Source organism: Anabrus simplex, chromosome 3 (genome assembly GCF_040414725.1).
Source record: "Anabrus simplex isolate iqAnaSimp1 chromosome 3, ASM4041472v1, whole genome shotgun sequence".
NCBI lineage: Eukaryota > Metazoa > Arthropoda > Insecta > Orthoptera > Tettigoniidae > Anabrus > Anabrus simplex.
In genome coordinates, this window is record NC_090267.1 from 477,392,183 (window position 1) to 477,416,068 (window position 23,886).

The 23,886-nt window shown below is 40.1% G+C and overlaps 1 protein-coding gene across 2 annotated transcripts; it reads left to right on the plus strand.

Annotated features, from left to right (window-relative positions):
• Positions 1 to 3,144: 3,144 nt before the first annotated feature.
• Positions 3,145 to 23,253, plus strand: RpL31 (ribosomal protein L31). Of its 2 annotated transcripts, none has more exons than XM_067144662.2 (3): positions 3,145 to 3,239; positions 3,420 to 3,646; positions 23,062 to 23,253. In XM_067144662.2, the coding sequence occupies exons 2-3, from the start codon at positions 3,426 to 3,428 to the stop codon at positions 23,210 to 23,212; spliced, it is 372 nt and encodes a 123-aa protein (XP_067000763.1). In that variant the 5' UTR covers positions 3,145 to 3,239; positions 3,420 to 3,425; the 3' UTR covers positions 23,213 to 23,253. The 2 variants fall into 2 exon arrangements, with proteins under 2 accessions (XP_067000763.1, XP_067000764.1); XM_067144663.2 differs by having other exon boundaries at positions 3,202 to 3,260.
• Positions 23,254 to 23,886: the final 633 nt, after the last annotated feature.

Consider the following 23,886-nt stretch of genomic DNA (forward strand, 5'->3'; position numbering starts at 1 on the left):
GGCTAGAGCGACTTGGATGAGGGAATGGCGGAACGTCGTGTTCTCCGATGAGTCACGCTTCTGTTCTGTCAGTGATAGTCACCGCAGACGAGTGTGGCGTCGGCGTGGAGAAAGGTCAAATCCGGCAGTAACTGTGGACCGCCCTACCGCTAGACAACGCGGCATCATGGTTTGGGGCGCTATTGCGTATGATTCCACGTCACCTCTAGTGCGTATTCAAGGCACGTTAAATGCCCACCACTACGTGCAGCATGTGCTGCGGCTGGTGGCACTCCCGTACCTTCAGGGGCTGCCCAATGCTCTGTTTCAGCAGGATAATGCCCGCCCACACACTGCTCGCATCTCCCAACAGGCTCTACGAGGTGTACAGATGCTTCCGTGGCCAGCGTACTCTCCGGATCTCTCACCAATCGAACACGTGTGGGATCTCATTGGACGCCGTTTGCAAACTCTGTCCCAGCCTCGTACGGACGACCAACTGTGGCAAATGGTTGACAGAGAATGGAGAACCATCCCTCAGGACACCATCCGCACTCTTATTGACTCTGTACCTCGACGTGTTTCTGCGTGCATCGCCGCTCGCGGTGGTCCTACATCCTACTGAGTCGATGCTGTGCGCATTGTGTAACCTGCATATCGGTTTGAAATGAACATCAATTATTCGTCCGTGCCGTCTCTGTTTTTTCCCCAACTTTCATCCCTTTCGAACCACTCCTTCTTGGTGTTGCATTTGCTCTGTCAGTCAGTGTACTTCGAAGTAGTTTGTTTTTGAAGCTATGAGCAGGATGAGGGGAGGAAATGTACCTAATAAAACTGCATTTCTAAATCATAACAAGAACCAACAGTGGCAATAAAAAAGGCCAAATCCTCTTCATCTGAGTCCATTATCCTTGTTTGAAAATACCAGACACCACCTAAATGTATTACCACAAATTGATATGATGAACTACCTGTATATAAACAAAGGAAGTCAAGTTTAACACGTTTATTAAGTGTGGGCACAATGTTAATTGAAACAGTATTTAACATTTAACATGTTTTAACATTATTTAATCATTGGAGACCGGCCTTAACGGTCTTTATTTGTGGAGCCTTTGTAGTGGCCACTCCGTACTATAGAAAGCGCGCCAAGCCCATCAGTTGATCAATTGAGGCGAGCGAAGTGAATCTTACAAATTGTACTTATGAGCGTAATTCATAAGGATTGGGGCATTCTTTGGATAATTGTGATACTGAAAGGCAGAAATTTATATTTAAGTATATTGAATGTTTGTTCGTTAAATTTATCACATCAGAATTTACGTAAACAGCTGTTATTAAGATAATGAGACCTCATAGTTTAGGTTACATAGGCCTATGGTATCTTCACGTGGTGAGTAATATAAAATCAAAGGACGTAGTATGTCTCGTGGAATTTATCGTCCACGAGGACGGACATCGAGCAGGTGGATTGATCAAGTTCTGCGTACCACCGGTCTGACTTCAGCAGGCTTTAAGAGAAGCTGAACATCGTCAAAGTTGGCGCCGCTTAATCAAGAATATTGTGTGAAGTCAAATGAGGTCACGACACTCAGCAATGAGTTATACGATTCATGGTGATGAGTTGTTATCGTACAAGTTTTTTGTAGAAATATAATATGTTGCAAATTGAAATACAGTGTGTGAAAGTTCGTACGTGCCACAATGCTATGAACTTGTGGGTACCACGGCGAAAATACAACTATACAAGTAGATATACATTAATATAATTTTCTTCGTATGAGGGCAGGTTATCCTTATGAAAAAACCGAAAATGCCAACCGAAAAAATACATGTTACGAAGAATAAAGGAGTATGTTTCACTCATTTTCCAGAGCTGATGATGACTTTTGCTTTTGACTTTCTTGTTACACATATTTACAGCAGGCCGTTTTATTGTTGATACAGAACAGTTATAAAAATGGACAGTAACCAATTGAACGTGCATATGGTTATTTTTTTGGGTTAGTAATGTTGAGTACGCGCAACCTTTTCTACCCAAATTAATGAGAGTAAAACAATTCCTCGGAAATTTCCGTGAATGTGGGAAATAACTAAGGGATTCCACTGGTCATTGCATTCATATTTGGGAAAACATGGGCTGCTCCTAACCAAATAATGATATAAATGTTTGTGTGGAAGAAAGGGTCTCAAGAAAGTCTTCGAAGGATAGTGTGTCAAGAAAAACAGGCAAGAAAGCTACTGTATTTGTGGCCATCTAGAGGTATTCACCGTTTGTTGTCTCCATATTTGTATTAATGCATAATAATTATTTGTTGGGTACAATGACGAGTAAAACCCTCAAGCTTTGACCCCGTAGATCGCACTTCAAACCTACTCCTAAAATTACATAGACCTGACTTGCAAGTTATGATGCGATTACAGGTGTTAGTGATCACACTTGTAATATAAATAGAACATTTGTGAATTATTCATAATTATAAGGTACAGACGTATCATGTCCTTGCATTGCGCCGGTCGGACGGAGAAAACAGTTCGCCTCTTTGTGTGACGTCATCGGAGCTACTAGGGCTCTCTAAAGAACTATGCTCGCCCGCCATTTTGGTTCATTCCTGCACTACGTTGGTAAGGTATTGTATATCCCTCTCTTATAGAGCCTTGGGAGCTACAGTACGGCCTGTTGCTTCATCACGCCCAACTATTGTGGTCGCTTAAAATAACGCAGACACGGAGTTATAGTGGATTCAAATACGGTGGTGCAACAGTCACTCTACAGTCCTTTTCTCTAGCTCGTTGTATAGCACAAATACATGTCGAAGAGTTCGTGGTTCAAAAGTACCACAAAAACGAGTAAAATATAAAACTAAACTTATCTCTAATTCTTATGTTTCGTGTGCAATATCAAATGATTTTAAGGAAGGGAAAGAATATCAAACTCGGAATGTGAAAGCGTACATTCTTTCCGTTTTATATCATAAGATGGAAATGGGCGCTTTGAAATCACACCAAGCTTGGAAGAGCGTTGAGATTTGGATAGCAGATAGAATGAATTGGAGTTTTATTGATTTTAGCGTGGAAGTGCATTTATTTGAATAAGAATTTATCAATATTCGCTCCTCGTTTCGGTTTTGTTGTGTAATATCTTTGGCAGCTTAGGAAGAGGTAGTTAATAATAAGTTTGCAGAAGTTGGTAATAGTTCTTTCGACACAATTTTGTCTCTTTCTGCCGTTCTTGTTAAATCTAAACGGAGGTAGATTAGGTAAGATATCGTTTATCATCAGTAAGTGTATTGAAAATTGTTGATATTTTATTGTTTGGTAGTGATTTGTGACCAATTTTTTGTCATTATCTTTATAGTCTAGCTCGGTATTTGTGGAAATTGTGATTAATGGCCCCTCTAATTTTTGACACGTTATGCTGTTTACCATGTGCATTGTAGGTTAAGATGGCCAAAGCTAAAGGAGAGAAGAAGAAATCGGCAATTAACGAAGTAGTAACGAGGGAGTATACTATTCATTTACACAAACGTTTACATGGAGTTGGTTTTAAGAAGCGGGCACCCAGAGCCATCAAGGAAATAAGAAAATTTGCTGTCAAGCAAATGGGTACCCCCGATGTTCGAGTGGATACACGATTGAACAAACAAGTTTGGTCTAAGGGTATCAGGTATGTATTATTTCGTATCATGAAGGCAGTTAATGCCAGTATTATTTGTGTATTTTGTGGAAATTGTTAATCCCTCGGAACGGTCGGTGCGACTGAAATACTGACCAATGCTGGCCCATTTCAATTGGCAGTGGTATTGAATGAACATCTCACACACTTGAATGAGGTTTAACCCCCTCTCCTTTTTTCTATCAAATTAATAGTGGTATATTAATTCATAACTAAACATATTCCAACCCTTTATATTATACATGTAGCCTACAATGGTTGTTAGTATTTACACACAATTTCTCGAAGTCTTAACCCCATTACTGGAAGGAGATTAATAATCTGACATTTCACTTACAGATGTTGACTGTCATAGTTTTCATTACTGCCCCCTGTGGGTGGGGGACGCAGATGAATACACCCACGGTATTCCCTGCCTGTCCGTGCAACCACTTGTGATCAGTATAATCACGTGGGGAAAGCCATGGGTCGCTTTTACTTGCGAGTAGTACCACTGTCGCCAGCGGGATACAGGCGAGCGTATCTACACGACGCCACAGAAGATGACTACCGCAGCAGTAGTCGAAACGTCTGGGAGGAGCGAGAGGAGTGGACCACGGCATAACAGCCCGGAAGAATTTTATTATATTGACACCGGTCGTGAAAACCTTCATACTTTAATGACCACTGTGTTTGGTACACAATAGGTTTGTGATTAGAAGCAGCAGAGAGTGGTTCACTGTGGGTTTCCAGTACCTGTGATTAGTACCGCTATATGTGGAACTTCACAGGCTTACGTTGCCTGTGATTTGTACTGTTATGTGAAAAACACCACGGGTCTGGGCATTGCCTGTGACCCTGTTGGTCGGCATTGCCTGTGATTTGTACAGACTATGTGAGGAACACCACGGGATAGTACGAGTCCCTGTGTTTAGTACACCTATGTAAGGTGCATGATGGGTTTGAGTTGCCAATGAGTGGTGCCATACGACGTACAATACTTGTGAGTAGTTTGGAACACAGTGAGTTTACGCTACCTATTATTAGTTCAGTCCGTGGACCGCTATTTGCACAGACGCGTAATGACTGTCATTCGTTTACTCACTCGTGGCCTTCTTGGAAAGGATGTTCTGCAACAGTGCTCAGTGCTGCCAACCGCTGTACTTAGGAACTATGCACCGAATTGTTCTCCGTTCTTGTCGTGTGGACGGTTAGGGTTAGGATAGGATCTGGACAAGACGGTTGGTCTGGACGGTTAGGATTCTTGCCTAGAGAAGACCCTTGGTCTGGACAGTTAGGATTCTTGCCTAGAGAAGACCCTTGGTCTGGACGGTTGGAAGCCGCAAAGCGGCCCTAGGCCCGTAGTTTATATACGGTTAGGATAGGATCTAGAGAAGACGATTGGTCTGGACGGTTGGGATTCTTGCCGTGGAGAAGACCATTGGTGTGGACGATTAGAAGCGGCCTTAGGCCCCTAGTTTTGTATACGTTTAGGATAGGATCTAGAAAAGACGATTGGTCTGGACAGTTAGGATTCTTGCAGTGGACAAGACCGTTGGTCTGGACGGTTAGAAGCCGCAAAGCGGCCCTAGGCCCGTAGTTTCCTGAGGAAATACAGTTGGTCTAGACTGGGACGACGGCAGCGCATGTTACATTTACTTACGCTTTTATTGTTCTGCGGTTGGTAACGGATTATGATCAACATTCGTGACTGGAAGGAGATCACGTGCCACTTTACATTGGGCAATAGGAATACAAGTAGCTACTTCAGAAATGAAAATGGCGTGTATCATCATCAGTTTTTATTACTGCATTCCACATATTCATCTTGATGTTGAATTGGTACCCACTGTCCGAGAATTATGCTGAAATTGCTTTTTATCGTGACAGTGATCCTGTGGCATTGTCTTTGACTTAATACCTAACTACAAGTTGCATTCAGTTTTCGTAATTTTTTTTTTTTTTTTGAACGCACAAGTAGAATTCTCGTGCCTTAAAATTTTGTTGTATTGAATAAGGGCAAATGCACATAACCTCTCTTAGAATTTGGGCATTAGTACAGCCCGTTGACCGGCGTAATTTGTAATGTTACGAGTGTAGTTAGTGAAATCTTACTTGGAGAGCGTCTCAGAGGAGAGGTGTGTTCTTTGCGATGTCCGGGAACCCACCATCCCGCCCCAAGAAGTATATTTACTTTTATAACCTAATAAAGATTAATACACGCCATGCTCATTTATGAAGTAGGTACTTGTATTCTTATTGGCCAATGTAAAGTGGCACGTGATCTCCTACCCGTCAAGTATGTTGATGATAATCCGTTACCAACCGCAGCACAATAAAAGCGCAAGTCATATACGAAACTAGGGGCCTAACGCCGCTTCGCGGCTTCTAACCCCCCAGACCAATGGTCTTGTCCACGGCAAGAATCCTAACCGTCCAGACCAATGGTCTTGCCTTCATCCTATCCTAACCGTATACGAAACTAGGTGCCTAACGCCGCTTCGCGGCTTCTAACCGCCCAGACCAATGGTCTTGTCCACGGCAAGAATCCTAACCATCCAGACCAATGGTCTTGCCTAGATCCTATCCTAACCGTATACGAAGCTAGGGGCCTAACGCCGCTTCGCGGCTTCTAACCGCCCAGACCAATGGTCTTGTCCACGGCAAGAATCCTAACCATCCAGACCAATGGTCTTGTCCACGGCAAGAATCCTAACCATCCAGACCAATGGTCTTGCCTAGATTCTATCCTAACCGTATACGAAACTAGGGGCCTAACGCCGCTTCGCGGCTTCTAACCGCCCAGACCAATTGTTTTGTCCATGGCAAGAATCCTAACCGTCCAGACCAATGGTCTTGACTAGATCCTGTCCTAGCCGTATACAGTTTGAAGCATAGTTCCTAAGTACAGAGGTTGGCAGCACTGAGCACTGGTGCAGAACATCCTTTCCAAGGTGGCCGCGAGCGAGAAAACAAACGACAGTCGTTACGCGTCTGTGTGAATAGCGGTCCACGGGCTGGACTAATGATAGAATTTGCGGTGACTCTTCTGTAATAAATAACACTAGTATGTTTTTAATGTTGACCCACCTATTCAATACAATACAATCTTAAAAATTAGGACTTCGTCCTTATTAAAATTGTTCGTATAAAATTAATACATTGGATGGTACATGTTTCACCTATCAATAGTAGGCATCATCAGCCATATTTTTTACCTTAAGAATAGATCTTCCGTAGGCGGGCCACTGTTAGGAATCATTAGAGATGATTGAAAAGTAATGTTTTACAATACCTGAAATAGCAGAGAGGAGAGATCCTTCCTCTACACTTGCTAGAAACCCACCATCCTGCCCCAAAAAAGCATTTTTTCTTATATAGAAGAATTGAAAGCGAAACAGCACGAAAAAACGAATTGCCACCATTCTCTTTGTTCCTATTGGCCAGCTTCGATCGGCTGTGGAGAAGACTATGAAAAAAAATTTCCTCTAGAGGTCGCATGATCAGTGGCCACAGGGTTACCACATTAGGTGAAATTGTATCCCTTGCCGTAATTAAGGCACGTTTTTGATCATTCAATCTCTGTCGCAGAATGTGTGTAGATGAACATAAATTGAGGGAATTTCCTATAATTCAGACCAATGGTCTTGTCAGTAGCCGGACCTAATCTATCCAGCCCAATGGTTTTTGTCACTAGCCGGACCTAACCTACCCAGACCAATGGTTTTGTCACTAACTGGACGTAACCAATCCAATCCAATGATCTTGTCACTAGCCGGACCTAACCAATCCAGCCCAATGGTCTTGTCACAAGCTGGACCTAACCTGTCCAGACCCATGGTCTTGTTACTAGATATTCTTAGGTTGGCAGCTCTGTATAGCTGGTTCAGGCGTCACCGACCCACGCTATGTTGTTCGTTTAATATCTGTGATCTCGTGCGTGCCGTGTTATACGCTGCCCGTTTGCAGAAGAATTACCGAATTTGCTGTCTTTAGAAGTTAATATTCTTGCATCACCAACTGTTATTCCTGTTAGAAAAAATTTGTATTAGATAAATAAATTCGTAAATCTCGGTTTCCGGGTCACAAAATATAGGTTAGAGATCCAATGTTTTGACAGTTCCAACAACCAACAATGCACTCAACAGGCTTTCCGTCGTCAAAGCTTTAAACACGGCTAGGAAATGATTGACACCAGATGATAAACACGATAGTTAGGTTAGAGCTAGTAAGTTACTTTCAGTGCTGTACTGGTACCGATAGTATGCACCGCAGCCATAGAAAAGTGCCTCTTGAAGGGAGTATGACCTCTGTTTAAGTGGCAGATTAATGATAAAAGAGTTAACTCTATTGGCATATGGTGTTCAATTTGCTGGCTGCGATGAGGAACTTAACCACGTACTATATCTGATTCAAAATCTGCCTTTTTCTTTTTTTTTGCCATGGATCATGCAAGCTCTATCAGAGGCAGTATGAACTTTCTAGCTGATCACAGCTGGCTGATAGCAACAAGAAAAACTATCATATTTTGTAAGTCCAGGCTGCCTCGGTTGTATTTGTATAATTTAGAGATCAATACTTACTTCCTCGAGACAAAGCTTTCACTCGCGCGGAACCGACTGTCGTTTACTTCTCATGGCCTTCTCAGGAAGGATGTTGTCATGCGGTGCGCATTGCTGGCAACCCCTCTGCGTGGGAACTAATTGGTGGTGCTTGAGGAACTAATAGGCAGTGATTATTGGTACACCATTGGTCTGGGCTGATTCTTGCTGTGCGGATGGTTGGGATAGGACCTGGACAAGACCAGTGATATAGGGACAAGCAAAGGGGGTCTGGGGACATAAGTCCCAAGGTGAGAGCCGCAAAGCGGCCGTAGGCCTCTACTTTCGTGTGGAAACACCGTTGCTCTGGACTGGTTCTTGTGTGGATGGTTAGGATAGGACCTAGGCAAGATCAGTGATACATGGACAAGCAAAGGGGTCTGGGGGCGTAAGCATCCACGTTAAACACCATTTCTGTGCAATCTGTTGTAACTCGTTTGCCAGGATAAAATCTTTTAAAAACGCGAGGCAAAGTATTTTTCACGGATAGTTTGATAGACCAGAAAATGAAATAATTGTGTTTCTTGACTACACCATTGGTTCCTTAACATGTTACATGTACTTGTTTTTATTGTGCCGGGGTTGGTAACAGAATACGAGTATCATAATTGACAGGAATGAGATCACGTGCCACTGTACGTTGGCCAATAGGGAGCGTGCACGGTACTAGTAATAGAGTGCTCTGGCGGAATTCCGAGAATTAATACGGTGAGAGTGCGTTCCGCTGAAGTGAAGACTTGCGTCATAGTTAACGACAAAAAATATCATTGCATCTTCTCCGCAAGATACGAAGTAGTACTATGGAAGTTTTAATATAATATGGGTTTGAGTACATACACTTCCAAAATAGTCGCAAGTTAACAGTGAATAAAGCGCAGAAACTAGTTGACAGTGGCCATGTGTTACAGTTCTACGTTCATTATTATTGGTGGCAAGAAATTTGCTAGCACACAAGCTACCTAAACAATTTCGCTGATATACGAAAACAGAGCTTTAGGTATATTTTTCAAAATTTTGAAAATTTTCACTCTCTGTATGCATCTTTCAACATGAATTCACACACTTGCTACACTCTGCGTTTGTAACACTTCATCTTGTGTAAATCTCCCATTATGAAGAAAAGGCGGTATAAGAAGTAAAGAATGAGGTGACTGTGTTTTAATACCTGGGAATCCTTTGACAGCTAGTATAACGTCCCCATCACTCAAAAGATTTAGAAAGCCTGAATTGTTAACAATAAAATTATCACTAGTTCTTCCACCATAACAAGGGGAAACAAAAACAATAGTTCCGTTTGGGGCCACAGCTAATAAAAATTTAAATGTATATCATGACTTGTACGAAGAATACATGTAACATCTCTCATCTGTTCTTGCTGGCGTTTCTGATTTCATTTCTGTGCAATCTGTTGTAACTCGTGTGCCAGGATAAAATCTTTTAAAAACACGAGGCAAAGTATTTTTCACAGATAGTTTGATAGACCAGAAAATAAAATAAGTGTGTTTCTTGACTACTATTTATAGACACTTTAGAAAGAAAGAAAGAAAGAAAGAAAGTAAAAACTGAATGTTTTAAATGAAACACTTCTTAAATCCTTCAACTGTGCCTCACTTTTTATGCTCTGGTATCCACGAAATCCTCTGCATATGTCCAGCGGGGTGTTGGGACCACAACTTTTATTCACCTTCTCTGAAATCCTTGGATGTACTGTGCTTGAGTTGCACTGTGTGCCTACATCATTCCCACTAAAAACCCAAGTGAATTCAAAAGTCGTTGCTTCAATCTTAAATGCTGTCTTAAATGCTGTTTGTACCAACTTATGTAGTTTTTCACACGCATTCTTCACAACAAATTCATGAGCTTCCTGATTAGAAGACGTATGTATATTTGAGCATTTCATTCGTTTACTCGGTCTTTCAAACCGGGATACATCACATTCTCTTTTCGGTTTCTTCTTATAGCTCTCATGGAACACAGATGGTATATAATTATGATGGATGATTTTCAATATTACTAGGCTTTCCTCCGACAAAATGTTCACTGCAAATGATGGAGCATATGGTGGGTGCCCATTGAGTTCCGTCTGCACTGAAATGCAGGAAAACATTTATTATTATTATTATAAATATTCGGCGTAGTCAAGACACGTGCACATGGAAGGACTTGAATGTACACATATGAACTTGCTGCAATGCATATTTGAAACGAAAAGTACTATTTCAAAGTGTACTTAAATGAACGTGTTCGTGACTTGGCATAGCTGGTATGTGTGAAATTTGTGATATGAAATGTGTGATTTACGTCACAAATTACCATGGACGACCAGGAAATGTGTGAAAAGGAATTATGCATGTTTGTGTGTTGTGGCAGTTCACTGCACAACGGTTTCTATTTGATTTAGGCATTTTGATACCCTACTACTACCACAATTTCACACCCACAGTTACACAGCCTGGACTGACCGCTCAAGACAAGACGACCAAAACCTTGCAGATTTCTTCCGCTGGAGGCGCTAAGAGCGGCCGTGCACGCTCTCTATAGGAATGCAAGTAGCAAATTCAACAATGAAAATGGCATGTAATGCTCTTCATTAGGTTATAAAATTAAATGTATCTCTTAAGGGCGGGATGGTGGGTTCTTGGACATCGCAATGAACACCTCTCTCCTCCGAGACGCATTCCAAGTAAGATTTCAGTAATTTCCACTTGTAACGTTAGGAAAATCTTGTCTCGAAGTATGAAATGGAAGATAGTAGCCTAATTGCTTATATGCTAATTGAGATTAAAATTAGCAGTAAATTAATAAATACCATTATTACTAGATAAATATATATATACATACTTTGCTACATTATGACTATGAATATTCTACTACATCACTGCGCTTCGGTATGTCGTGTTCATTTAACACTTTTGTGTGTTCAGTCTTTGCTCACTTAACTTCTTTGAACTCCTTTGCTTTGCTTTTGGGTCACTTTCAAATCGTAATAGTTTGCAAATTCCCATTATGTTGTCAGGATGCTAAGTGTTCAATAGGTTATGCATCCATATGGAAACTTTTATTTTATATTTATTGTACAGTAAGTGCTGGAAGTGGCCACTGTTCTCTGTTTTGCTCAAGTAGATAAGTTTAATCATGTTCTTGATAACATTTTGCAGTGTATGGTACAAGATGACATGGTTCTAAATGCTCTTTTAGAATTCATAATTACTGTGCGGATGAGTAACTTGGATGGCATCCTTGAGGTGACCCGTTCAAGAAAATGTCAGGACACTAACTCAAATCTTGAGATAAACTAGACCATAACCCTCTTCCTGGAAAACTCTAGGTTCTTAACCCGTGGTTACTTGCAATGTGAACGCGGCGCTGCGCTCAGTAGATATTGTTTGTTGTTTGGATGTTGCAAGACCTCTATTTTCAGATTCTTAGGAAGGGAAGGTGTCTGTGTCAGTCATTTCCAGGATGCCCTTCCTGATGCCAGTCTCAATAATGAAGGTGGATAGCCGATGGTACATTTTGAACCCCTATATCTCCCGAATGCAGAGCTTGGCTCCATAGCCGTAGCACATTAATACATGGGGCCATGGTCGTGTTCATAAGTAAATAACTGTCTCAAATTGATGTCTTAAGTATATCTCTATCTTTCTTTGGATATATTTGGCCTTTAAATATAAAGGTGAACGCATACCTGCCAACCCTTCTTATTTATCTGGAAACTTCCAGTTTAATTCTTCTTCCGATTTTGATTTATTTTTACTTCTTCCTATTGTTGACAGATATAACCTGTACCGTCAATACTCTTCCCAGGTATCTTTTGTAATTTGTGCAACCTCATTATTTGCAAGCGTATTTATTTGGTGTATGTATCGTCCGTCGTCTTTGTGCATCATGTTTCCCTATCACTACAGCAGCGTGTGTACTTTAGAGCTGAAATTCGGGAAGGCAATCGTCCTACAAGCGAGAGAGGCTAGCGACTCGTTAATTGGGACATATGAGTTTGTTATTGTGTGGTCCATGCCCTGATAACATAGTTTCTGTGCCTACTTTCGTTGGAGTTGTAGGCCGCGTGTTTTTTCTTGTGGTTCTGTGCTTTTCCCCCCATCAAAGCCGTATGTTAATAATGTATGAGACATATTGACCTGTTTTGTATGTGGTAGTTTCGCAAATTTCAGTGCATTTGTGTTAATTCTTACTTTATAACTTTAATGGCTTGAATGTATTTCAGAGAGTTGTGACAGTTTCAGGTATTTTCTCTTCACATTGTGACGTACCCTCTCGGCCCACAGATTTGTGACAGTATTATAACGTGGCGGGTCGCTTTAATAGTAATATAAATAAATATCTCATTGTTTCTCAATAAACAATATCCCATGAGCGCCAGCCTTCAAGCTTATGGCTTGAAAACGATAGTTGATGATTATTAATAATAATAATACGTCATGAGACTCAAAAAACTCCCAGGAGTAGGGTGGCAGGACACTAACCATTAAGTACACTAACTTGGAATTTAAGGATCATTAATAATCATTTCATAAAATACAAATTAAAAAAGCTATTTATTAGGATGAAAAACGTGACGTAACGGCGTATTAACGAAATCTGAACTTACGGAAGCAAAATAAAAATTGAATGAAATTAACTCTAAGGAAATAAATTGTTGCGCGAAGACTTGCAGTAACTTATGCCATAAGCTCACCGTTTTTAGACTCTGTTATCTTGAAGCTGATGATGGATGGATCTCTCGTACCGGCTGCGTCATCTGTTGTTGTATTCCAGTCCTACTTCTGCTTCGTGCATAATACACTAGCTGTAATGTGACTTTCCTGCCTTTAACACTTCCTATTGTACTCCTTACATAAAGTCGTAATGAGTCCTAATTTTAAATGCAAAACCACCATGGGTTATGTTCATGGAGAGAATACACTTGTATTCTTCCGTATTACAGAACAGTAGCGTAACTAAATTCATAATAAAAGCTCTCCTCCCCTATACTAGTCAAAACCGGTCTCCCGTTGACTACCTCTCGTCCTTGAGATAACAGGCCCCAATGAGAGTAACTTTTGAGTAGTATATACTCAGATGCGAAGTGAACTAAGTTAAAATCTTCTCCGATGTGCAGACGTAGAATCGTAGTAAGAGTGTCTCTGTGTCTCAGAATAAGAAAAAGAATGTCCAAATACGAGTGACAATCTGCTTACGAGTAAGAATAAGAATGTCATCTCCAGCTCTTGTCTTCGAAGTGTATCGGTTCAAAAGTCTCCCTCCATCAGCCATATCACATGGTCCAGTAAGATTCGAGGTCTCATCCCTTCTATGTATTGCTGTGAATCCATCACTTCGCTTCATTACGTCCATTCACATAGGCTAAACTTTCCTGCGAAATCAAAGTGTCAGGTAGCGAACTTCGAAAAGTCGGAGATCTATCACAGATATTTTAATGTATTTAAGAAATTGCGTTACTAGAAACTTCTATTACGCTCTCTCACAAGACTCTTACAGACACTTGAAGTGTGCTTGCGCTGTGAGTCGAGTGTATTGTTTCTACATTGGTTGTTCCCCCTTCCCTTCTCAAACGTAGTCTTGGTGGCTGGTTATATCCAGCGTTAGATTCTCACTAATTATTTGCCGCTCTCTTGAGCAACTACTGGGAGGTTCCTTTCGAACCCAAGGCTTCTGGGCTGCGAACATCGGAGCGTAAGTCGTAAGTGAATGTTGTATGTGTGTGTATTGAGTGAGAGGTTAATGCTTGTGGCCGCGAATGGGTGTGTAAGTGGATTTGAGTTGTGCTTCTGTGTGTGCTGTGCTGTTTGGATGGGCCGGGTTCGTAGTCCAGGGGCCTATGGCCAGTTAAAGGCCGTTTCTTTTTCTTTAATGTTAACATTTAATATTACTTTCTAGTACTACTTGTTTCCATTATATTTTCTGGGGATAATAGATCTTCTGTTTTCTCTTGTATGTAAGAGGCCAATAGGAGTTTATTGGTTTACTTTTGAAAGAGTGCTTCAGTTATGATGTTGTACATATGTTGTTGTCAATGAATAAAAGATGGATGGATTTACAGATGGAAAGCTCCCTAACTTTGGTCCACCTAGCTTCCTCTCCTGGCATGTTCCTATTTTCCTAGCCCTAATGCTAGCACCTTCTCAGTTCATAATGTTTCGACTGTCTCTTCAGAAGGTGGAGCGGGTAAAGTCTCTCGTAACCTTGATGACTTACTTGGCGCTCTGGCTCTGGAGACGAGTCGGTATGGCCTGGGAACTCAGTGGAGAGACTCGCACTCAAACTTCCCATAAAATGCATCCAGAGCTTTACCCTTTTTCTGAAAAAAAAAAAAAACAAAAACCCAGGGAAATTAAAATGCAATAAATAAACAGGGAAATGAACTTGCCATGTCCAAATTTAGCTTTCAGCCTAAGACTGGATCGTAGCGTAATGAGTGAGAAAGACTGATATGTAGGAGAGAGTAGTACTTTGAGAGATAGAGTGAGAGCGCGTGGTAGTGAAAGAGAGTGAATGTACAGAGATAGACATACATGTGCTAACAGCTCAAAGATGGCAGTGAGCTCGATAGCTGCAGTCGCTTAAGTGAGGCCAGTATTCGGGAGATGGTGGGTTCGAACCCCACTGTCGGAAGCCCTGAAGATGGTTTTCCGTGATTTCCCATTTTCGCACCAGGCAAATGTTGGGGCTATACCTTATCAAGGTTACGGCCGCTACCTTCCCAGTCCTAGCCATATGCTGTCCTCTCTTCGCCGTAAGACCTGTCTGTTTGCAAGAAATCAGCTTCATTTTCAGTCTATCGGTGCGACGTAAGACAACTTGATTTAGCGTAAACCCGCATTTAATGGAGGAAATTTCCAGTCCCGAAAATTATTCCATAAGAGCAATGCCATTTTTTATTCGATTTAATATAATTCAGAGTAGGGCAAAACCTGCATTTAGCGTTAATGGAAATGTTAAAATTCTTGAATATTTATTTCTATTCATTTTGGTTATGAGACATTAAAAACCTATGAAAAGGATGTCATAAGCTTGCTGAGGATGATTTAAGGCAGAAGAGGAATTTAGAGTGCAGGCATTTAGGGCTAAAGTGAGAAGTCTGATTCGAATACACATCCAACCGCAGCTGCTGTAGTACAGTAGAAGAGAACCCCCATTTTAACGACAAAATGTTTTTATAACCTTTGAAAATTCCTGTATTAATCTTGCGATATCCTTCGATTACAATGAGAACCCTTTTACTGATTCATACGTTATTTCGGGCAAATTCAGACGTGTTAGTTTTTATCAGTTATCTATATTCATACGCTCTACTCCAGCGTTTATATTGAACGCGATTGATCATCTTCCATATTGATTCCTCGCTACAGCGCGAGCGAGTCGATTTTGAGGGAGCCTGAGGTTGCACAACTCAGACTGGTGTAAACAAACATTGGGAGAACATGTTTTTGCAATATGTGTATTGGCAGCAGTTGTTAACTCCTTAGAAATAAAGACTGAACTAAAAGATTCCTTAATTTTAATACTGTGTACTGAAATAAAATAATGTGGTACTTCTCTTTCTCAAGATACAGCGGTGAGCATAATTAATTTCAGAGGTTAGGTTACAGTGAAACCTTGTTGGTATGTTTCTGCAGGGGACGACGGAAAAAATCGTGTTAAGCGGGAAAACTTACTATCGAATATCCCATTAAAATCTATCCAGCAGGGAGACTGTATCATTTTACACATTAGTACATTTTACATTGTGTGTGTAGTGTTTCAGGAGGTAAGGGAGAGCTCTAAAATGTGTGAAAAAGTTGAGAGAACAAATATCGATAATTCTCTACTGGAGCCTGTTAAAGTAACAGGCGACTATTAAAAGATGTGAAAAAACACGGAAGAACAGATATAACATTCTTTTGCTACATTATGTAGCTGCAATACCTACATATTATAGCAGATCACTTCTTCCTAAAACAATTGTATAATGAATTGTTAATTGAAGCCTTAGGTTTCTGACCAGTGGGTAATTAAACACTTGTTTTCTGGTCACTTTGTTCGAGCATGAATTTCTTGCGAGGTTATACTCGCCACACGCGATTACGCACCTTCGGCCGTTATCTTGAACACAAAACTTCGGCAGTACTCGACATTGGTTCGGACAGACTAGCCGGTGTATAATAAAAACGTGCCAACTGTCAAACTAGCAGTTTGTATTTTGTATAAATGGTACACCGCTTTACCATTGCCTGCATCTTTACATAACTTTTTAATGGGATATGCCTACAGTATATGGAAGCCTTATTACTTAACGGCACCCACAAATGACCTGTCGAAGATCTGCTATTGCTGCACCATAGACTTCAGTCGTACCACATGGATTTAAGTCATCTTATCACAAGAACAGTTATTGGCATTCCATTACCTTCAGTTTATTGTGTTGAGTGGTAAAAAGTGAAATGATTATTTGTCGCATGACAGCATGGTTACGGACTAATAGGGTAATCGTGAGAAGTTCAGTAGCGCGGTACATATGGTATCTGTCTTGTGATAGCCTAACTTTGGATAAGAAAAGGGTTGTGAAACTACTCGCTAATGAAAAAAAATGAAAATCCTTCAAGAAGTTAGGAATTTGCATCTTAAGCACGTAGAGTTGGCGCGAACGTTAAAACTGGTACCTTCTACTTTAAACACTATTGTGGGCAAGCGAGACAAATTGAAAGTGCGTATAAGCAAAATAGAAACAGAGAAAGAAAACGAGTGCGCGAAGGAAAGTTTCCAAATTTGGAAAGAATTCGTTTGAATAAATTTCTAACTTCTGATTGGAATGCGAAATAGGCTACAATCACAATCAAGCGCAGTGGGTTATTCAACAATCTCTCTGACAACAAAGACATTTCCATAGAACAAAAAATAAACCACTTTTCCCTTTGAGAAAATCAAATGATCATAGATATGTCTCTCGGTCATGACCATACCCCAACGGCTGCATGGTTGCTATAGTTACACTTCCGTTACACATTTTGTGGCAGTAACTTCCGTGGCTCGTAATTTCAGATGACTCCCAGTCATAAGCCATGTATGTCAACAGGACAGCTTTGAAAAAAAGTGTGAAAACTGAATTCAGCGCTCTTAGCCGCAGTGAAATCTATTACTGTGCTTTAACTTAGCACTGTCCTGTCTTGTTCTGGTGTAAAGTCTTTGCTGCCAATCAATGACGCAAAACTCAACTTTAACTAAGCTAACAGCTTGCCCATCGAAGACTCAATATACTCGGTGTTCAAGAATTCATTTCCTCTTATTGCACAACTTTCTGCGACTGACCTGTGGCGAGGGCTGTTTATCTCTGTTGGAATTCACATCCCATACACAAGGGATGATAAAGAACATTTTCAGGGCTGGAGAGTATATGATCTTACTAAGCGATAAAGGCGAAAAATTGTGGCGTGTTATATGAGGTTTTTTTAATACAGATTTCAGGGACTTCAAATTTACGACATGCTAAGCGGGAAAACGTGTCAATGAGGAACGTACTAACGAGGTTTCACTGTATACACTTTTGTGTCTTGTTAAATTTCAGAAAGCCTGTACCTATGTAAATGTATAGTGAAAATGTTATTATTCTACGGGGAGCTTGAAGAAATCAAAATACGTGTGTGGTAAACCTAGGTTAGATGACTCCATTTGGAGTAAGAAAATGGAAATGTTTGCCACAAGCCTCTGGAGTGGTGCACAATTTTTAAGAATGAATGTTCAGACTATTGTACTTAGAAAATACATGTGGGAGATAATAGGTTCGAACCCCATTGTCGGCAGCCCTGAAAATGGTTTTCCGTGGTTTCCCATTTTCACACCAGGCAAATGCTGGGGCTGTACCTTAATTAAGGCCACGGCCGCTTCCTTCCCACTCCTAGCCCTTTCCTGTCCCATCGTCGCCATAAGACGGATCTATGTCGGTGCAGCGTAAAGGAACTAGCAAAAGAAAATACGTGCTATTGACTAGGCCGCTGGTTGAAAAACATCCGCGAAAATGTTTGAACAAACCGAATGCTGTTTCATACCGATTTTAATGTGTTTGTATGCGTGTTTGGTACCTTTACTGACTTTTACGGAAAATCATGTATTGCATTATAAGAAGCGGTTTTGCATTCAACAAAAATTTATCAAAATGAACCACAAACCATAACTACAGTACAGTCAGTAAGGATGATGGTACGATTTATGTTAATACAGGCAGATCTCTGGAAAAGATGTGCTTTCTACTGAAACCTCGATCTAAGGTAAACCCCCATTTAAGGTTAGAAGGTCCCTGTAAAAAAAAAACTTGAGATAGGGGTTCTACTGTATGTATCATGGCATTACTTGTACTGATACAAAAATTTGCTATGATTTTTATCCATGCTTGGTTTTGGTATTTAGCTGTTGTTTCTTAACTGCATTTTATTTTTACCACTAATTTTTTCACAGGCACTTTTAATTTTTAGGATTCTTTTTGTGGGGCGGTATGCCGGCATAGTAGTACCCGGTGTTTCTGGGCAAATTTATTAAATGAAATTAACTGCATCCCCCTCGCCCCTCACAACCTTACAGAAATTATCTGTTTACTTTCTCGCCCAATTTGCCTTAAATTTCAATATATAGGTTTTATATGTGTAGTAGTTTACTGCTGTTGCTGTAAAATCCTAAATATGCCCCCCCTCTAAAACCCCTGTACCTTTGATGTCATAAAAATCATTTTCAGCTTAGTTTCTTCCCCCTTTTATCTTGAAATATTGAGTTTCACCAATGTATGTGATGCTGTTGAGCAGAGCTCTCTGATGTAACCTTGTTGTTATAAGAGCAATACTGTTTTCTTAACATGGAATTACCTAGTCTACCAGCGTACATATTCGAATGACACTGCCATTTGCTACAGTAACTGGGATCTTATTCCTGGGTTTCTGAACAGCTACCCATATGTTAAACTGCCTAAAGACTGCTCTGATGAAGTTACTGAGTTTCACTGACATGTGATCAGGGTAATGCATCAGAACTTGTATCTCCTCTCACAGATCAGCAAAACTAATCAAATCCTTGTGTATTTTGACATGCCAAGGAATACTGTTGTTTCTGAGGAACAAAGTGTTTTAATTAAAATTCCCAGCAATGAAAAGTGACGCTACACGGTGATGTTGGCCATTACTTCTGATGACCATAAACTACCTACATTATATTTCATTGCAAAACATTACCAAAGGATATCACATTCCCAACTGGTATCCACAAGACGAAAGTGAAACTAGCCACTCTGTTTGTGATTCCGAGTAAATGTTCATAAGCCGTGTTTTTTTAATAACATGGTCCTGTACGATTATATGCATTTTTTGTAAACAGTCTAGTGCCTCTGGTAGTGAAAGGCCTACAGTGTTAGTAAATTACTGGCGGAATATAAACTAATAAATAGCCTCCATGTACATTTTCAATCCTCCTTCGTTTTTTGTACGTTTGTAAATGAGTTAAAATCCTTTGAGTTTATATGGTAAAATACAGGGTGATTAATTTTAAAGTACAGAGCGGAGTTCCGAGGATTAAGCGCTGGGAAGCGGAGACAGCGAGCGCAGTGCCCTCCATGACAAGCAGGCATAGTTGGCTCAACGAAGCGGCATGATTTCGCCTATAGAAACTGAATGAAACTGAACTCGCCAGCTACATAGATGCCTTTTCTCTTCTTCAGTCAGTTCAGCAAAAAATGGTTCCAGAATGTTGTGAATATAACGGTCAGAAGTAATCATGTCCTGAAAAAATATCGGACCGATAATTCGTCGGGCACTGATAGCGCACCACACGCCCACCTTCACATCGTGCAGAGGTCTCGGCTGTAAAATGTGCGGGTTGTCTGTATCCCAGATTCTATTGTTCTGTGAATCGACATATCCACTCAAATGAAACCAGGTTTCGTCGCTCATAAAAAGAAAGTTCGGATCCACAATACCGTCGTGGACCCAATTGCAAAATCGTATTCTTGCATTGAAATCTGTAGGCAGTATGTTATGGACTGAATTAGTCCGATAAGATCGTAAACGTAACAGTTTTGTTGCATAACGTGATGAAGAAGGTGAAATACCACTTTCCTGAGCTAATCTCCGAAGCGAGTTATGTGGACTGACCTGGAGTCTTGCCTGTATATCTTCTAACCTCTCTTGTGTGAGAGCTGTTCTCCTTCGCTTCTTTTTCTTATTGCTTACAGAACCAGTACTACGCCACTTGTAAACGAGCTGATGCACGTAACGTTTTGATGGTACTGTCGCACCGGGAAATTGTCTACGGAATTTTCGAAAGCACCTTTTAACTGGTTTCTTCTTCTTGTGCAAATAACACTTGACCAAAAATATTCTTTTGCTCTATAGTGTATTTAACCATCGTGATAATATCCTCACAACACACCTTAAACGTCCAATATTTTCTACCTAACTGACGGACAGAGTGTTAAACAGCTGCGCAATGCAATGATCACTTATTTTGCCATGTTGACAGAAGCCATATGGCGCTCGCTCGGACCATTTATATTGGTATTATTCCACACGGCATGCGAGAAGAAGTCGGAACACTTAAATTGTTCTTCCTGTATATACTGAGATAAGTGCTCATCAACACGGGCATCATTACTCATTTCATACAGTATGCATTACCGTGTTGCTGATTATTTTTGTGTGTTTTTGATAATACCTTATGAGTAACATGCGACTATCATAAATGCATGACGCACTGTCAGCTCACGGCAGGGATGCGTTCGAGCTCACAGTGGCCTTTTACATCAATGCGCAAGAAAGCAAAGGATGAATTTCGGGCCAGGCACACAAATAAGCTGATGCAGGAATACAGCGCGCACATCTCCTTTTAGTTCATCAGGCTGACTACAAGCTTGATGTTAAATTTGTGGTTTAGAAAAATATATCTATGAAGTAAATTACGCTTGCCTTTTGTTGCGATTATGTACAAGTAAGCTAGTCAAAATACATCGTTTGAGCATGTTCCCTGTATACCTTTTTAAGTTTAGACCATTATCTTGGCACATGGTAACTTGTTTCGAGTAATTGGAATGAACACAATGGGCTGTCTATTATCAAATTTTAATTTATGTTTCCAGAGCACATGATGTAAAAAGCGATAGCATCATGTCTGCTTCCTTGAACTCCTTTGATGTATTTGATGTCGTGAAGGGCATCCGGTCGTAAAATCTCTACGAAGATTCATCTTGCTTTATACATGATCCTTTAGAGAAATTAAGGGTTGGATATACATGCATACTTACCTTACTGTAGATGTGAGATTCATTATGTGCTAGATGATGATCCAGCTATTTGCTCCTTCATATCTATATTTGAGGATGCAGCTTTTCATGTATCATTTTTGATTAGTTCATGAAGGTTGCTGCAGCTGTAGACGCTTTAATTTCTAGCAACGATTTCACACTTCCTCTCATCCTTTCTGTTTTCCAACATAAGTAAGAAGACTTTCTACACATACTGATGTTCCAGGCAAAGACAAAGTGTATTCTACAATTTTAAGGAGATTTTGGAATGTTAACATCACAGTCTTTGAGGAAACTGAAAATTCTAATCCATTCCTATGACAATTGCAAGACTTTAGATTCTTCCAGTTGTCAGATTTAAAATTAGAATTAACTGTGAGTTAATTTGCTGAAGTTTCAACTTAAGCCACAATAACTTTTGCTTAGTAGTGTTATCCAATTGAATTTGTGAGTCAGGAAAATACTCTTTTGAGTTCCATATGTGAACAAACATTTCACTTTTAAATTCTCCCGGTTTAATAACTGCTGCAAACTACATGACTAGAAGTTTTTTTTAGTGCAGTTTCGTATGGAAAATCCAAGGACATAGGACTAGGAATCTCAATCTGCACCCGGACATGATGTAAAATCATGCAAGAGTCTAGGGTAAATGAGGAGAAATGGTAGCCTAGGTATAGCGTACCTGTTGTAATGTCAACACTTTCAGACCTGAAAGAAAACTGCTGGTGTGGATTTTTGTATGTAAAAAACTGACTAAAATGCTCTTAAATATACATATTTTTAGTTTATTCTACAAAATTAAAATTAGCATCTGAGAAATAGCACCCACACAACTGTGCATGTCAGGACTTAATTCAGTACTTACAAAAAATAAAAAATTACTTCAGTGCATGTGAATATACATGTGTACAGGATCAAATGTTCTATTTTACAGTGGGGAATAATTCAAAACAATTAAATCTCAGTTAAACACAAGTAAATATTACATTTTCTACACTGAGGATGAGTTTTGCTTTTACTTCCCTTTTGGCAGCAGCACCTTGTCGTCAGATCTGAAAGAAAACTGGAGGTATGAATTCTTGTTTGTACATCAAAAACTTACTAAAATGCTCTCAAATACATGTTTTTACAGTTTATTTTACAAAATGAGTACATGCTACATGTCCCGCAAAAACACTGCAGTCCGGTCTAGCGCCAAGAAAACGTCAAATAAGCTCAGACATAAATAAAATACGAACCCGCACAATTGTGCGTACACGGTCTGAAAGGGTTAAAACTAATACCTGTCTGGGCTGTGGTTTAAAACTAGTGTATGTTGAGTATGTTCATATCCAGTACTCTGGAGATACTCAACCTAAATAAGTGGTAGATTTTAGCCTGTTGTATTTAGCAGAAAAACTTTCATAAGTAACTGTAAATTCATTTGTTCTCATACTGTCATTTGTGGTGTAACAGGATGTTGTAGAATTCATACTGATGAATGTAATTCTATTTGTATGTTGAAGTATTTTGTGCCACACTCTTATTCTCTGATTTTCTTCCTATTGTTACAGAAACGTACCATTCCGCATCCGAGTTCGCCTTTCTCGTAGAAGAAATGATGATGAAGACTCCCCCAACAAATTGTACACCTTGGTTACTTACGTACCTGTTGTATCGTTCAAGGGTCTTCAAACAGAAAATGTTGATGCCAGTCAGGAATAAGTGTTGTATTATGAATAAAATAAAACAAAATCCGTCTTAAATGTAGTGTGTGTGTTTTTTTTTTTCCATTAAATAATACATTCATATGACTACTCTTCTTGTTCTGTTGATAAACATACTTTGCTCAGATACCAGGGGTTCTGACTGTCAGAAAATACTATTTCTGCAACTGACATTGCCTAGCAGTTTTGGCCTACTGTAGCTGCTTACATTGCAACATCTGTATTCTTGTAGACATGACGTAGGCTTTTTGGCTTATGCCATGTCAAGAAAATGTGAAATTCTTAACGTATCTCCGAGAACTTTGCGTCTTCAGAAGAAAGTCTCGACTGTTCACGAGGAAAACGTCTCCAAGATTGAAGTTTGAATTTCGACGTTAATAGTGGAAGTGCCAGATGGCTCACCGTATATGGTACAGTGCTAGCATTCGAAGCGGAAGCTGACGGAACCATCAAAATCATTGAGAGGGATTCACATAACAGGCTTACACACAAATGAAAGAATGACATTGACACAAGCCTGGAATGAAACATCTGGTGATGAGGAACGTACAAATTTGGAAAACACAAAAATGAAATAATAGTGAAGGGAACTACCAACATAGACCCTTAATGACTGGCAACCCCGTATTACTGAATTGATTGTCAGTGTCCCTGTTGATATTGTTAGGATTT

What these genes read in the sequence shown, in the direction of transcription:
- RpL31 (XM_067144662.2), top strand. Translation starts at nt 3,426, where the DNA reads ATGGCCAAAGCTAAAGGAGAGAAGAAGAAATCGGCAATTAACGAAGTA. An exon ending in GTTTGGTCTAAGGGTATCAG is followed by an intron (nt 3,647 to 23,061) that starts GTATGTATTATT and finishes CTATTGTTACAG; the next exon opens with AAACGTACCATTCCGCATCC.